The sequence below is a fragment of the Lacerta agilis genome, chromosome 3, assembly GCF_009819535.1.
Source record: "Lacerta agilis isolate rLacAgi1 chromosome 3, rLacAgi1.pri, whole genome shotgun sequence".
Classification (NCBI taxonomy): Eukaryota; Metazoa; Chordata; class Lepidosauria; order Squamata; family Lacertidae; genus Lacerta; species Lacerta agilis.
Window position 1 is genome coordinate 5,564,976 of NC_046314.1, and position 17,101 is coordinate 5,582,076.

Genomic DNA, 17,101 nt, shown 5'->3' on the forward strand with positions numbered 1-17,101 from the left:
ATGAGCGCCGCAACCCCAGAGTCGTCCGCGACTGGACCTAATGGTCAGGGGTCCCTTTACCTTTAAGTAGTGGCCAGCAGGATTGCACTGCAAGATAAAGCAGTTGAAAAAAGAGGTCTCTAAAACCAGACCCACAAACCTTTAATTAATTGCTGCCCATATTGGGGTCCCTAAATTATTTGATTCGATCGTGGTTTGAAGGCATAATGTTGCCTCAGTTCAGAAGCTCTGCACACATTACAGAAGGATGTCATTACTTGCTCAGGTCAAGGTTGCTCCAGGGGATGGGATGGGATGGGATGGGACGGGATGGGATGGGAGACAGAAAGGAGAGAGAAGCGGAAGGGCCAGAGAGGACTCTATAAGGCTCAGGGACCAGCATGACTACCTTTGAATGATGACTGCTCATTTACATTGGACAGTAATGTCACACTGAATGTAACTGACCTGCATGAAGGACTCTGTGATTGGAAACAGAGACACGGTATGCACTTTTAATGAAAACATGTTAGAAAGAAAAAGAAAAGGAAAGTCGCTTTTGATAGAAGGTGTTATGTTAACACAAAGGTCTCTGCTTGTTGCTGTGCTCACTGTAAAAATTGGGCCCAGAATCTGTTTTCAGTACCAGGGCAATGCCCTGAAACATGTGACATAACCATTCAGGAAAGTGCCTCAGAGCATGCACAGAGTGCCTTGCCCTCACCACAGTACAATTATGGTCACATAATTGTACTCACATGAGATCAAGAATCAAAACTTAACAGGCAAGTCATATAATTTCCCCAGCACTTCTCAACTGAAGAAGCTGAGAAAACCACAAGGTGCTGTCCCGTGTGAAAGTGAGAAGCATTCTCTTTCGTTACAATATGTATGCTGTTTGTGACATGTAGTGCAATTCTGAGGACTAGTAGAGACGTTACATTCAACCCTGGGTCTGAGATTCTGCCCCTTGGTCACACACGTCTACTCAGATGTCTACTCACGTCTACTCGGACTTACACTGATCTTCCCTGATTCCCAAGTAACTCAGTATAGGGTTATAGCTTTAGAGGTCCATTAAAGGTAAAGGTAAAGGTAAAGGTACCCCTGACTCTGGGGTTGCGGCGCTCAACTCGCTCTATAGGCCGAGGGAGCCGGCATACAGCTTCCGGGTCATGTGGCCAGCATGACTAAGCTGCTTCTGGCGAACCAGAGCAACACACTGTTTACCTTCCCGCCAGAGTGGTACCTATTTATCTACTTGCACTTGACGTGCTTTTGAACTGCTAGGTGGGCAGGAGCTGGGACCGAGCAACGGGAGCTCACCCCATGGCAGGGATTCAAACCGCCGACCTTCTGATCGGCAAGCCCTAGGCTCTGTGGTTTAACCCACAGCACCACTATCACCCTCTGTGATACCTTATGGCTTATAATGGCAATTGTGCCCTATTTCAGGTAGGGTCTGATTTTCTACATTGAAATCGTGGCCACAAAATCTCTTCTTCGGAAGTTCTATCCTCATATGCATTGTGCACTATCCCAAAAGAAGACTTGTAGGCTCTGGCTTGGAAACAATTAATGGGACCTTTCATATCTGAAGAGCTTGTAAGGCTTCACTGGTTGTGGTGTACATGACAGACAAATTGTGTTCTCTAGAACTGAGAGCTGCACCATAAAGAAGGCTGATCACCGAAGAATTGATGCTTTTGAATTATGGTGCTGGAGGAGACTCTTGAGAGTCCCATTGACTGCAAAAAGATCAAACTTATCCATCCTTAAAGAAATCAGCCCCGAGTGCTCACTGGAAGGGCAGATCCTGAAGTTGAGGCTCCAGTACTTTGGCCACCTCATGAGAAGAGAAGACTCCCTGGAAAAGACCCTGATGTTGGGAAAGATGGAGGGCACAAGGAGAAGGGGACGACAGAGGATGAGATGGTTGGACAGTGTTCTCGAAGCTACCAACATGAATCTGACCAAACTGCGGGAGGCAGTGGAGGATAGGCGTGCCTGGCATGCTCTGGTCCATGGGGCCACGAAGAGTCGGACTCGACTGAACAACTGAACAACAACAAAGAACTGATAATCAAATGACTAGGGCTTTCTCTTCCTGGCATGCATGCCTGGAGCTTGCAGTAATATTTCTAAGGAAAGTTGGAAGAAGTTTGGCTTTGGAAATCTCAACCCCTGGAACCCAAACTGAGTTCATGTAGGGGAGGGAGGAATTGGTTTCACTTCCTATAGTATACTAGGTTAGACAGATGGAAAAGATGACAGAGCTCCTGTAACTTAAATAATTATATAGACGCAGAGCTATACTTGCTGAAATTCCTATGCAATTAGTAAAGAAGCAAGAGGCCTTTCCTATTTTGTATCTACAACCCCCCAATGTGTTTTTGTTTTAACCCATTGTTGCCGACTCTTTCAATCAATCAAAGAACAGAGCCAAGACAGAAGTTCCCTGAATATTATTCTCAAATAAATAATACTTCTTTTCTTTTCTTTTTTTAGGAGGGGAAGAGATAGAAAACTAGAAGTGTGGCCTCTGGGCAACTTCCCCAAAATACCACTTCTCCTTTCCTTTGAGTCTGTTAAACCACATGCCTAAACACAATGGTTGCTCATAGCTGCCCCACCTGTTGAACACTGAGACTTGTGCCACATATATTCTGCTGGTAAGTCAAGCCCATGGCCAGCATGCCCCAGATGAAAAAGGCCCCCCACATCTGTTCTTATAACCCAGCCCCAGCCTTTCATGCCTTAAGGTGCAATTCGATGCAATCGGGGTTGGGGGGAGATTTTCACTGGGGACAGAAACCCACAGTGGTTGGGGCTGGAGGTAAAAGTGAGCAGAGCAGCAGATGTATCTTGGAGTGTACTGATCTATCGATTTGGGTTCATTTGCACTTCATTTTTCCAACTTAAGTTCAGGTCATTTCTGCAGGACTTTGCAATTATTTATCTTTCTAAATTCTCATGAAGACTTGCTCACATTTTAGTGAAAATTTCTCCCAATACACATTTCTTTTTGTATGTGGAATTACTAACACATTTTTTTTTTGCAAAACACTCTCCCAAATTATAATGCATTTCTGTATGTTAATATTATTGATATATGTATTTTTATCCCCATTAAACCCTCATATACAGTATTTCTTGGCTAGAGAAGTAGCAAAATTCAGAGAAGTGTGAATTTGGAAGAATGGCTGTGTTTTGCTTTGTGTATTCCCTAAATGCATCTCTTGCCTTTGTATAGCTGACTACATTCTAGCCATGTAAAAGTCAGAAGTACATACACACACACACACAAAGAGAGAGAGAGAGAGAGAACTTCATTCAGGCAAGCAAGAGGCATTATTGTAGGGAAATAGCACATTCCAGCCAGGCAAAAGCATGTGAAGCTTGGCTGGTGAGGGCAGTGGCCTGGAGAGAGTCCCAAGGGCCAGATAGAGATGCTTGGAGGGCCACATTCTACCCCTAGACATGAAGCCTCAGACCAGCACGTCTCAGAAATCACTCCCTTCCATATGAATCTGCTTGATTCTGATGCCCTTCTGGTTTTCCCTTCACCAGCTAAAGAGAGACGGTCTTTTCAGTTGTGGCACCTAAACTATGGAATAGCCTGTGAAAAGAGGCTGACCAGTGCCCCACGCCTTCTCCTGCTTTTAAGACTAATTCATTCCAGTGGGCATTTTAAATTTGAGCCTTTGATACGTCTTTTGTCTGCTGTTGATAACTGTGTGTATAACACTGTGTTATGACACTGCTGTTTTCTTGTTAAGTTTGTTTTTAATTCATAAGAATTGTCCCAGAAAAGTAGGGTATAAATGTACAAAATAAACTTTAGGCAAAGATGAAGCGCCAACTCTTTTGTTCTTGTTTGTGGCACTTAGAATTCCCCAACAGAAAAGCTTCTGCTTTGGCAAGTGCCTTATCAGCACACAAAAAGCCTGTTTTGGTTCCTCCCTTGATGTTTTAGTTTGTCTTGTGGTCTGGGCACTTCCTTGTACGGTTTTCCTACTCATCAAACATTCCATCAATCTTGTGTTATAGGATGTGTGTGTCAATTACACCAGGGGATTCTCACTGGTTTAGGAAGAAAGATAGCTTGCTTGAAGTTCACTCTCTTCTGTAGTCTCATCCAGCATCATCAAATAAATATTTATTATTTGTACTTAAAGCCTGCCCTTCACCAGCTGATGCCAGCTTTTTTGGCTAACCCATCTTCTTGGATTATGATGTCTCTCTATCCAATTTCTCAACAACAGGCATAATTTCCTTTGTAGAATCATAGAATTGTAGCGTTGGAAGGGTCATCTAGTCTAACCCCCTGAAATGCAGGAATCTTTTGCCCAACATGGGGCTTGAACCCACGACCCTGAGATGAAGTGTCTCATGCTCTACCAACTGAGCTATCATGGAAGAGGCATGTCTGTCCTGTCCCCCTACCCTGCTTGACATTGCATGCTCACAGAAACAAAAGGCACTCTATATTTCAAACATCCTAAAACAAGGGTAGGCAAACTAAGGCCCAGGGGCTGGATCCGGCCCAATCGCCTTCTCAATCCGGCCTGCAGATGGTCCAGAAATCAGCGTGTTTTTACATGAGTAGAATGTGTCCTTTTATTTAAAATGCATCTCTGGGTTATTTGCGGGGCCTGCCTGGTGTTTTTACATGAGTAGAATGTGTGTTTTTATTTAAAATGCATCTCTGAGTTATTTGTGGGGCATAGGAATTCGTTCATCCCCCCCCCCAAAAAAAATATAGTCCGGCCCTCCACAAGGTTCGAGGGACAGTGGACCAGCCCCCTACTGAAAAAGTTTGCTGACCCCTGAAAATATTACAGAGATTAACCAAGGCTTTTATGTTCTACGTAAATGTCCTGTCCTTCTATCTGAGAGTTATAGCTCTGAGGTTCACAAGCTCAAGAATAGTGAACACTACAAACTTCTAGTTTGCTCAGATCGAGCATTTCCCCCCCACAGCTTTTGTGCAAAATGGTTCACACGTACCTTCTTGACGAGGTATCCTTCCCTGATACGCCTGGGTTCTCGTTCGGGTTCCATTGCTGTGCTCTGCCAGCAGAATCCAAACACATCTGACAACGCCAAGGTTTCGCGAGCTGCATTTATACAGCTGTCACTTTCGCAAATCCCTCTGCTTCTTAATCACATGAAAGCAGGCTCATTTCCCCTTCCGGAAGAAGGAAATGCAGAATCATGTGCACATGGTAAGTTAAGAACTTTTAAAGATATAAACTAATATTAACATGGTTTACACTGAGCGCTTAGCACAAACTGGGTGGGGGAAATAACCACCAATGTATTTTCTTTTTCCAGATGTCTCAGAGAACAGAGCTTCTCTTGTTAAATTAAGCGAGTACACATTTTAAGGGGTGCTCTTGTGGAGTCGCAGCCTGCTGGGATATTTGACCCAGACAAAAACAATGAAGTTCTCTTAATGACAATGACCTGGCAGCAATGGTATCACAACAGATCTTTTCAGTTTTTTTAGGATAAAGAATATTGAGGTAGGATTCTCGCCAGATAACTAGTCTGGTCACCAACTGAGGTTTAGTCAGCAAGCTCTGTTGCTTGTTCCATCCATCATCTTTGGATAGCAATGGCTATGAGCCATGTACTGCCCATATGCTGACGGGCTGAGTTCAAGGTTGAAAGTCCTTAACAACTTGGGTCCAGGTTACATCAAGATCTGCCTGCTGTCCCTGCCTGATCACCAAGGTCTTTGAGGGCATCACGGATACATGGCTCAAATCCACCAGGAATCATGCATTCACTGTTGTGGGCCCAAATTTGTGGGACTCCCTCCCATATGAGGTCATCCCCATTGAAATTCCAGTGCCTACTGAAGACTTCTTATTCCAGCAGGCATGTTAAGTCTATTCTGATTTTATCGTTTTAACCTATTTTCATTTTCATTGCGTTGCATTCCTTGTACACCACTTAGTAAAGGTAAAGGTAAAGGGAACCCTGACCATGAGGTCCAGTTGTGTCCAACTCTGGGGTTGCGGCACTCATCTCACTCTATAGGCCGAGGGAGCCGGCGTTTGTCTGCAGACAGCTTCCGGGTCATGTGGCCAGCATGACTAAGCCGCTTTTGGTGAACCAGAGCAGCACACGGAAACACCATTTACCTTCCCGCTGGAGCGGTACCTATTTATCTACTTGCACTTGATGTGCTTTCGAACTGCTAGGTGGGCAGGAGCTGGGATAGATAGATAGATTTATTATTATGGTTCTCAACCAGCACGCACATATCCATAAAAAATAATCCAAAATACATGCTAAAATATGAACTATAAATATAAACTTTAAATTTTAAATTTTTTAGATAAAAGAAGATATCACTACTTTAAAAGGTGGGCTACAGCCGATTACAGCATTTGTTCGTCTTTAGCTCTGTCTTGAAGTTGTGTGGGTACTGCGGACTAGATCGGACCGAATTTTTATGGCTCTAGCGCAGAACCTGGCTACCTTTGCTGTCACATTAGCATTAGCATCTGAGAGAAGCCACTCTATATAGAAATTGTCCGAGCGTCCAGGTAGCTCAGCCAGTATAAACTCGCCTCGCATCTCCTCGTAGAAGCAGCATCGCAGGAGTATGTGGCCAGTAGTTTCCACCTCTCCAGATCCGCACAGGCAGTATCTCTCGCACAATGGGGTCCGTTTGTACTTCCCTTGGAGAACTGCTGAAGGCATTATGTGATTACGGGCTAGAGTAAATGCTCTTCTATGAGAGGGCATTTCTAGTTGGAATAAATATCTGGCTGGACAGGACAGGTATCTCTGTTCCCAGGAGCTGGGACCGAGCAACGGGATCTCACCCCATTGCAGGGATTCGAACCGCCGACCCTCTGATCGGCAAGCCCTAGGCTCTGTGGTTTAGACATAAATATTTGCTGCTGAGGACAAACACTGAAGGTCTTCCTGCCCTGCCTGTGGAAATCCTGTATGTATCTGATTTACTACAATGGGAAACAGAGTGGTGAACAAAATGAGCCATTAGTCTGATCCAACAGGGTTCTTACGGCTCTTCCCTGAGTCAGTTACCCTTTTTGAGCTCCCTCTCTGAAACGTGGGGGTAACAACACTGACCACGATATGTTTGCTTTAGTTTTCACATTGTGTTTAAATTGTGTATTATAAACCACCCTGGAATTCATCAAGGGTGATATAAAGGTAAAGGTAAAGGGACCCCTGACCATTAGGTCCAGTCGTATCCGACTCTGGGGTTGCAGCGCTCATTTCGCTTTTACTGGCCGAGGGAGCCGGCACACAGCTTCCGGGTCATGTGGCCAGCATGACAAAGCCACTTCTGGTGAACCAGAGCAGCACACGGAAATATACAAATTCTCTAATAAAGAATCGCGCAGGTATGACAACACATACATAGCACAATAACAGCAGAGTGGAACACCTCCTCTTTGAGGGTTGCGGTCAGAATCACAATAGAATAAGGCATCTGAGGCATTTTGAACACGCAGATGCGGGGAGCCTTGTTGCTGGACTCCAACATGGCCAACAGAAAGGTATGATAGGAGCTGTAGCTCAACAAATTCTGGTGGGACCACAAGTTTCTCCAGCCCTGTTCTATATAAAAGACTAAAGAAGCCCCAAAGATGAAGCATTACTACAGAAGGAGAGCTCTGCTAGAATTCACTGCTTTTAAAAAGAAGCATGTATAACATAAAGGTCGGAACGGTGTGGGATGGGAGAAGGAGTTGTTGCCACAGACACAATCCAGTGGTAGAATTCCAGGCATATTCACAATTGAAATGCATGTGCTAGCCATAGTAGGGCATATTTTCCCAGGGACAAAGCACAAGACATTCGGTCCTAGAACAACTCAATATCCTCACATGGGCTATGCTGAGGAAAGATGTCAGGGTGCCCCGCAATAAATGCATAAGAACGGTATAGTTACTGCAGGTTTGTTTGTTTTTTTAAATCACTGTTCCTGCTTAGATTTTAAAATTGCATGCTTACTTCGCCACAGTCTACTCGGCTGTTTTTCTCAGTTATAGAAGCGCCCCCTTCTGGTACTAGAAGCAACCGGAGATATTTATAAAATGTTTCTATGGATGTATTTTGGAATGTGCTTGTGTGACAGCCCTCCGTTCTTTCATTGTAGTCAAATGTGACACTAGACTGCTAAAGTTTCAGCTAAACTGCTAGATGGAAAGCAAGGTTGTAATAGTCTCTCCAACTATATGCTCAGATTCAGACATACAAGTATTTTAGCGTTGCCATATTTCAAAAAGTAAAAACCAGGACAGCCTGAAAATTGTTGAGGTTGTTGACTTTTATTTATTTTTTTACAAAAATGCCAAAAAAGGAGTTTTTTATGAACTTGCCTAAGATCCAGGACAAAGTGCCACCTTTTGGAAATCCCCCCACACAACTTTGATGGCACAACTTTGATGGCAGAAAGTGAGGAGGAATTAAAGAACCTCTTAATGAGGGTGAAAGAGGAGAGCACAAAATATGGTCTGAAGCTCAACATAAAAAAAACGAAGATCATGGCCACTGGTGCCATCACCTCCTGGCAAATAGAAGGGGAAGAAATGGAGGCAGTGAGAGATTTTACTTTCTTGGGCTCCATGATCACTGCAGATGGTGATAGCAGTCAGTCTCAAAACTACCAACATGAGTTTGACAAAACTGTGGGAGACAGTGGAAGACAGGAGTGCCTGGTGTGCTCTGGTCAATGGGGTCACAAAGAGTCAGACACGACTAAATGACTAAACAACAACAAATTATTGTTATTATTATTATTATTATTATTATTATTATTATTATTATTATTACTTTGTGCCCCCTCAGCTTGGCACCCTGTGTGCTGGGGGAACTCCCTGCCCCACCCTAAATCTGGTGCTGATTTGACTCCACCTGTCGATAAACTGTTAAGCAAGTAGAGAAGAGTAGAGTCAAAAGCTGTTTGCCAGAATTGTAATAATAAGAGGGTAGCAAATCTACATAGCTGTTGATTCTGTTAGGGCGATTAAAAAAACCCAGTTGTTTTTCTAAGCAGGTGAAAAATCCCAAAAGGTATGAAATGAGCTAATAAAAAAATGCCACAACTGAGCTCACAGACTGCAGCATGAATTTCACAGGATGTTATTTTTAGAGAAGATTAGGCTTTCAGCTTCATTCCACTAATTTAAAATCTCCACATTAAAGCGGTGAAGCCTTCCCAAACCAAATGAGTCTAAACAAATGCACACAACAGAAACATTTCCCAGTTTCCCCTCACTGTTCCAGATACTCTGGTAGCCACATTTGGATGGCCACAAGCTGAGTAGTAATGTACGGAAGTGAGAGCTGGACCATCAAGAAGGCTGATCGCCGAAGAACTGATGCTTTTGAATTATGGTGCGGGAGGAGACTCTTGAGAGTCCCATGGACTGCAAGAAGATCAAACCTATCCATTCTCAAGGAAATCGGCCCTGAGTGCTCACTAGAAGGACAGATCCTGAAGTTGAGGCTCCAGTACTTTGGCCACCTCATGAGAAGAGAAGACTCCCTAGAAAAGACCCTGATGTTGGGAAAGATGGAGGGCACAAGGAGAAGGGGACGACAGAGGACGAGATGGTTGGACAGTGTTCTCGAAGCTACTAACATGAGTTTGGCCAAACTGCGGGAGGCAGTGAAGGACAGGCATGCCTGGCGTGCTCTGGTCCATGGGGTCACGAAGAGTCGGACACGACTGAATGACTGAACAACAACAACAAAGCTGAGAAAGGCAGAAAATAGAAAAACTTAATATGCCCCAGAGTATGGTTACCAGACATCCCCTTTTCCCGGGGACAGTCCCCGAATTTACATCTGTCCCCGGACAAAATCCATCCCTGGAATGTCCCCAGATTTCATCTAATGTCCCTGGATTTATATTTTAAGTATTGGAGATTTATTAGTAGGGAATGAATGTTGGGTGGTTGGTTCAACGGCACAAGGCACATCATATGGGGACTTCCGGCGAGGCAAAATGGCGGGCGCCACGGCAGCGGGCCTAGCTCCTGAAGCCAGCCAGAGCCAACTGCGCTACCAGGCTGGCTCCAGGCTGCTGAGACTGCCGAGGAGGAACTGGGGACGCCCAGCACGTCAACTGGGGGAACTGCTGACCGCCCCCCATGACCCAAATCTGGCTAGGAGTGAGAGCGCCTGGCCACTCAGCCGACTGCCCAGTGGCAAGGAAAACCCCGGGGCAAGGAAAACTCCGGAGCCAATGCAGAAAGAAGGAGGAGAGGAGAAGGAGAAGGAAGGAAGAGAAAGAGGAAGGAGAAAAAAGAGGGGAGCCCCGAGCTTGCCGTGCTGCTGCCGCTGAAGAGAAGAGGTAGGAGAGCACTGGGAGGGCAAGGACACATGGCCGAGCCCAGGCCTGACCCAAGCCTACTCCACGGCAGCTAGCTCTCCAAGAGACCAGGCCGGGGCCCAGAGGAAGGCCACGTGACAGAGGAGACCACAGAAGAGAAGATATTACTTCTTCTTCTTTTTTTAATTAACTTTCTTAAATAACTTTTTTTTTCTCTTTTCAAAAAAAGAAGTGTCCCCGGATTCTTTGGGAAAAAATCTGGTAACCTTACGAGCCAAACTAAATGCTTGCATTTAATGTATTGCTTGCCTTGCTGCGCATGAGGTTGCACAGCCAGGAAGGTGACACGTAAGCCCGGTTCTTTGGGTTTTGGCTCCGGAGCATATGCAGTTTTGCTGCCTCAAAAGACGGTGTGCTAGTTAAGAAACTAACATTTCTACGAGTCTCACATTCCCCACCATGCGCACACATGAATATGGAGAAGTCAGAATGCAGTAGGGACATAAAGCCAAGGCAATAGGGTGCAACAGGGCCAGATTCTGTTGGCAATCATAGGAGCATAGAAAGTTCTCTTGTATACAGAGCACATTGGTCCAGCTAGCTCCATACTGTCGACACTGACTGGCAGCAGCTATCGAGAGTTTCAGGCAAGGGTCTTTCCCTGTCTGACCTGTGGGTGCTGTGGGTTTAAACTGAGACTTTGGGCTTGCAAAACATATGCTCTACCACTGAGCTAAGGTCCTTCCTGTTGCATTGTAAAAATTGACTTGCTCGTTCTTATGGTTCAAGGCAAGGTGCAGGTGAGAGAATTTCCCCTAGAAAAGGGTTGTGATCAGGCATTGCATTAGCAGCTGGCATTGCCTGACAGCTGACATTTACTAGAGCCTAGGCCATCAAGGTCAACTACTGACCCCACTCCCCAAAATGTACTACTTACACAGAGCCTGATTTCCAAATACGTTCAAAACAGATGCTTTGCAGGAGAGTGCAAACTCACTAAGGGCAACAGATGAAGCAGTGACTCACACTAAGGTGGAGAGACTTCGTCCTCTAGTCTTCCATTCATCTTAGCCACAAGCTGGGTGAAGCAATTTAGGTACAACATTATTATTTCAGTTTAAAGCATTCTTAAACCCCCACTTTCCCAGGTATGCTACTTAATCATAGCACCAGCAGCAGAGATGAGCCTTGAGGCATTGATGGACTATTCGAGTACACAATGGGAAAGAAGGGGGGGGGGCTCTACCACTCTCCCTCCTCTTGGAAGTGGGTGTTTCCACCACTGCTGCTGCTGGCTGGGGAGAGGAGCAGGTCTTAGACCAGGGATGCAGAACTTGTAGCCTTGCAGATGCTCTTGGACTTCCATCAGACCCAGCCAACGTGGCCAATGGTCAAGGGAGATGGTGTTGTCCATTAACATCTTCAGGGCATTAGACCAACAAGCTATAGTAAAAAGGTGGAGAAGAATCAGCCCAGAAGCACAGGCCAATGGGTGAGCAAGGTCTCAGGCAGACCAGGGGTCTCATGCGCCCACTGCTACTAAACCTAAATATTGCAAACTACGAGATAAAATTTCCAAGGCACAAGTTTTTCTAGATTTAATTAGATCTTTCCTAACATCTTCATTTCCGTCCTTTTTTGTTTCATTAAAGCCTGGGTTTTTCTCAGGCTTTTTGTTTCCCAAAGCAAGCAGGAGTGCCCTTGGGGGAGAGTCGCAGGGCAGTCATTCTATTTTAGACCTAGCCTGGATATTTCTCAAGCGGCACCCAGTTGTGATAGCGACTCAACAAGTGCTCACAAGATGCACTAATTGTTTGTTTTGTTTCTCTTTAAAATGTCTAAGAGTAGGTCTGTGGCCCTTGCCCCCTAAAATGTATTCCTATGCCTATTATTAAAATGTGAAAAGGAGATCTTGGAGGCAGGAGTTTTATTAAATATATATATACACATGCCGCAGTCAGTCAGTCAGTTTTATTACGGCAAAAGCCAGCAGTACAGAAAATCATAAATCCAAACAGAGAAAAATTGGCAACAACATCACCAGAGATAAAACAATTACACAAAGGAACTTTACAATGTGTTATTCAATAAAAGAGATTTATGCTTCTCAATAGCTAAAGTGCAGAATTTAGCCACATCATATGATACTAGACTTGAAGAATCCTCCAGAAGATATTTTCGTAAAATTTCGGGGGAGGATTCCAAATAGTGTTGTAAGGGTGTAAACTTTGTTAAAAGGGGTAAAATATATCGAGCACGTTCTTCACTATAGAATTCACAAAATAAAAGGATGTGAGTAACGGATTCTACCTTGTTAGACATGCAGGGGCAGAGACGCGCATGCATTGGAACCTTCATAAATTTGCCATACAGCACTGCTGAAGGCATTGTCTCGAAACGGGCTCTAGAGAAGGCCCATCTATAGGCTTCATTAGTGATATTAGTTAAATAAGGGGCCGCTGCAAAGTTAGGCCAAGATTTTAAACATCTATACTTCTCCGGGAGTAAGGCAGTTTCTTGTTGTAATTTGACATCATGAAGTCTCTGAGTAATAGTAATTTTTGCCTTATTTAAAGTTCCGTTAAGAAGATATTCTGGGTTTAGGCCAATTTGTTTGATCTTATTGGTTATTTGCATAAGCCGGGGGGGGGGTAGGGGACTGTGGCCAGGAAGTGAGGTAACAATCCCTTTGGGTTATAATGGATACCTTTATTAGAACCAAAGAAAGTATCACAAAATGGTGGTCTATTTTTTGGATTCTCCAGAACTCTTCATCGGACAAGATGCTGGGGGAGAAGAAAAGTGTATTTACCCTCAAGCCTGCAGTTCTTATGAGAAAGTGGGGGTGGGGGGTGGGGGTCACAGCAGCCATGAATGGATTAGTCTCAATAGACAGTTAACAGGATCTATATTTATCACATGACCGGAGCAGCAGTCCTTTAATAAGCATAATAAGGATCAAAGATATGATTTGGACATGAGGAAACACTCGTCACTTACTTGTGGAGGACTTGTGTATATGCAAATGTGTGTGGCCCATCCATGCTTACTACAACAGAGAGCAAAAAGGTCCTGAAAGCAGTTGGGCCCCCAAGGACTGAGTGCCAAATTTACTTCAATGAAGCATGATGACAAAGCCACAGCATTGATAGAACTTGGCCCACATTTAATTAATGAGATGAAAAAGATAGAGCTTTATTCTAGGTCTATTTATTTGCATCATTTATTATTCCTATCACTCTTATTTATCAAACCAAATAAAAAAGTTATTTAGATAGATAGATAGATATAGACAGGTGATAGATAGATGATAGATAGATAGATCGATAGATGATATAGATGATAGATTAGATAGATAGATAGATAGGCAGGCAGGAAGACAGACAGATAGATATAGTTATAGATATAGATAGTCCTCTTAGTAGCTCTACCACTCTCAGAAGCTTGAGGAGATGCTGGCCCAGGAGAGGGCATTCTCTAAAGGACCACCTCATTTGTGGAACTCCCTCTCCACTGTAGCGCATCTGGCACCTTCACGACACAGATTTCATTGAACCCTGGTCTTCGACACTTGAGACATGTATTTTCAGAACCCACACCATTTTTGTAATTGTGAGTTATCTTGAACTGTTTTCATCTGCTGCAGCTGCAACAAAACATGTCTCTCCCATATCGGTCTCTACTACAGCCACAGAAGGCTCTATAACCTTCCAACAGTTTGACTTCACCCCCAAAAGTGCACTCCAGACTCGGCGTGCTGGGGTGGGTGGTGAGCTCTAAGTTCTAGGTCTCCCGTTTTAGTTCTCTCTCATATATTTATTTCTGTATTGCTTTTTTTGTAGTAAAAAGGCTCTCCAGAATTCAGACAAGTTCCTTCATATGTAAGTCCTTGTTAACTCCCCTGGCTTATTTCAGTTTAATATCGAAGCTGCAAGGGTTATTGTGGTTCAATATTTGAGACCACAATATTTTATTGTTGATTTATAAGGTTTTTACTATTGGCTCTGCTCTGGGTTTGCTTTCTTGTCTCCTGAAAACCCAGCCGCTGAGCTGCGCCTTTGTCTCGAGGCTTTTCTTACAGAGGGTAGGGTTACGCGATTGCGCCAGGGTTTCTCAATCGATTTTTTTGGGTAATATTATTGTTCTTCTTACCCCTCTTCACGGCGCTGCTCCTTGCCCCCTGAGCTCAGGAATTTTCCTCCGTGAGCTTATGTTCGTTGCCTCCAAAACTTCTTTCCCTCTGTGGATAGGCTGCCCGAGTCACAACCCCGGCAGTTTTAGACCTGGCTGCAGGAGCGGCCAAACCGGAAGCCTCTCCACTGTCTCTCAAAACATATGGATGCCAACAACCTGCCCTGGGATTTTTGAGTGAAGAGTAGGTCGTCAACAACAACAACAACAACAATGAATTATGCTGCAAAACTCCCAGGACAATAAAAGAAAAATGCCACTCTCCCTTTGTCTACATAAAGCTGTTTGTTCAAATGGAACAAATATAAAAGGCTGGCAATGGATTTAAACTCATTATAGATCCAGCCTATTGTTTAGGAGAAAAGCAAATTCAAATCAATACTTCCAGCTCCACACAATTTACCCAGGCATGATATGCCCCACTCAAGCGAGAGTTCTAATTGATTGCTGATTCTAGCCAATGTGCTAGCCAATGTTCTGGCATTCTGCCATCTGCTATTAGTTCTGCTAATAGTTTGACTATACAGTATGTTTCTATGCATATACCTTCCTGGGTTGTCATTTGTTACTGCTCAATTGGATAATGAAATTTTAGATTAGCTGGAACTCACAAGGTTTGGGCTCTGTAGGAATTACCGGTAAAATAGCTAGGGGGAGGGAGTTTACATCGAAGAGCCGTCTTTTAGCAGTGTGTAAACCAGTTTCTTAGGTGGTAACTGTCCACATCTATGGTGCTGAAAGAACCCTAGGTGTCTAGACAGGAGCAGCTTTCAATCCCATGTCAATAATTTACATTGCTAAGACATACTTAGAGCCAAGTTAAGCATTTTTATAATGGGAATGATCCCATCATTGCTTTTTTTTAATCTCTAATCATCTTCTCCAGCACCAGTATTGTACTTGTTGTTTGCCAGGCATTTTCACCCCCTGCCCCATGTGCTTTCGATTCTCCAAATCTGTTTTGCAAAGTATTAACTTTCCTTGTTGGCCAGTTTATCATGTTGGTATGACACAGCCAGATGTCTTTCTCACCTATGATTACGCAAGTGTTCTAAGGGTGTGTTCTCGGGATGACGCTGCACAAATGACCTACTTTTTCAAGTACAGCATGAATTGCCCATTTGCCTGTACACAGTGGTACCTCTGGTTACATACTTAATTCGTTCTGGAGGTCCGTTCTTAACCTGAAACTGTTCTTAACCTGAAACACCACTTTAGCTAATGGGGACTCCGCCGCCAGAGCACGATTTCTGTTCTCATCCTGAAGCAAAGTTCTTAACCCGAGGTACTATTTCTGGGTTAGCGGAGTCTGTAACCTGAAGCATCTGTAACCTGAACTGTCTGTAACCCGAGGTACCACTGTACAGTCAGGATGATCAATGAGTGGTGAAAGAGCAATTTGCCCTGTTTTCCCAGTGCACGTGGCTGGGCATCTACCTACCTACCTACCTACCTACCTACTAACTTTGCATTTAAAATATAAGTTCAAATAATAATAGCTGTAGCAGTAAGCAGGTGCTACAATATGAACCCTGACCTTAAAAATGTAATACTCACAAGCATTTAGAATGAGCCCCAAATACAAGATGATATCCTGACCACCCTCTCACCCTCATCAAAGTGGTATATCTCAGTTCATCATAACTGTACTGTTTATGATCAACACAGTACAATGGATTTTCCAAACACCCCAAAACTGAATTTAGGTAAATTTGGAGGGAAATAATTCAGTGCAAATGTAAACTCCACTCTTGAAAATAGCTGTTACTCCCCTTTCTCATGCACACTTTTCATGTACAATTCACATTAGATTGCTTTTTAGTTCAATGTCCCATCTCTCAAAACTACCAATACTGAGACAGCATTAATATAGATGCATGCTACTAACATTTTGAGCTTCAAGAAACAGGAAGAGTAAAGGATGGATTTACTAGTCCCCCAAATGACCTTCAGTCCCTCTGAGCTGACTGCAGAAAATGAAGGGTGCTGTGAAACTATCCTTCTAATTATGTGAAATTAAAAGACTAGAGTCAGGAAAAAGGATTCCAACAAAGCAGAGCATGAAGAGAACCAGTTGGCCATTGGTTCTGTACTCAAAGCATTGTGGTAGATCAGGATATGCAACATGGTGCCCTCCAGATGTGGATGGACACCCATCATCCCTGTTTGTCAGCAGTTCTGGCTGGGGCTGGTGGAAACTGGAGTCCAACAACATCTGAAGGGTACTACATTGGATTCCCAGGCAGTAGATTCTGGTCTAGCATTTTTCTGGAAACTCCCAAAAGAAGAATAAACACAACTTCCCCAGGCACCAGGTTAAGAGTCAAATCTATAGATAAAAAATCTGCTCGGATCTTAGAAAGAGACACGCTGGGTTGAGATCCCAAATCCAGCACATTAAAAAAATGAGAAACAAATAATACAATAATAAAGGCCTACATTTTAGGCATGGGCCTGTTATATCTTTATGATATAAAGATGCTAGCAGTATCATCTAAATATACACAACACCCACCCTTAACTGCCTGTCAGCCAACATGTCTTGACACCATGGAAGCTGGTAAATATGTGAATGTTCAACTAATCCTGCAGAAGGTCAGC

The 17,101-nt window shown here is 43.9% G+C and overlaps 1 protein-coding gene across 1 annotated transcript in view; it reads right to left on the minus strand.

Moving 5' to 3' along the window:
• PLEK (pleckstrin) overlaps positions 1-5,169 on the minus strand; it is a 30,409-nt gene extending 25,240 nt beyond the window's left edge. The window contains exon 1 of the mRNA XM_033142700.1: positions 4,990-5,169. Coding sequence (XP_032998591.1) covers positions 4,990-5,043 — 54 coding nt within the window. The 5' untranslated portion in view covers positions 5,044-5,169. The remainder of the gene's footprint in view (positions 1-4,989) is intronic.
• Between the last annotated feature and the right edge of the window lie 11,932 nt (positions 5,170-17,101).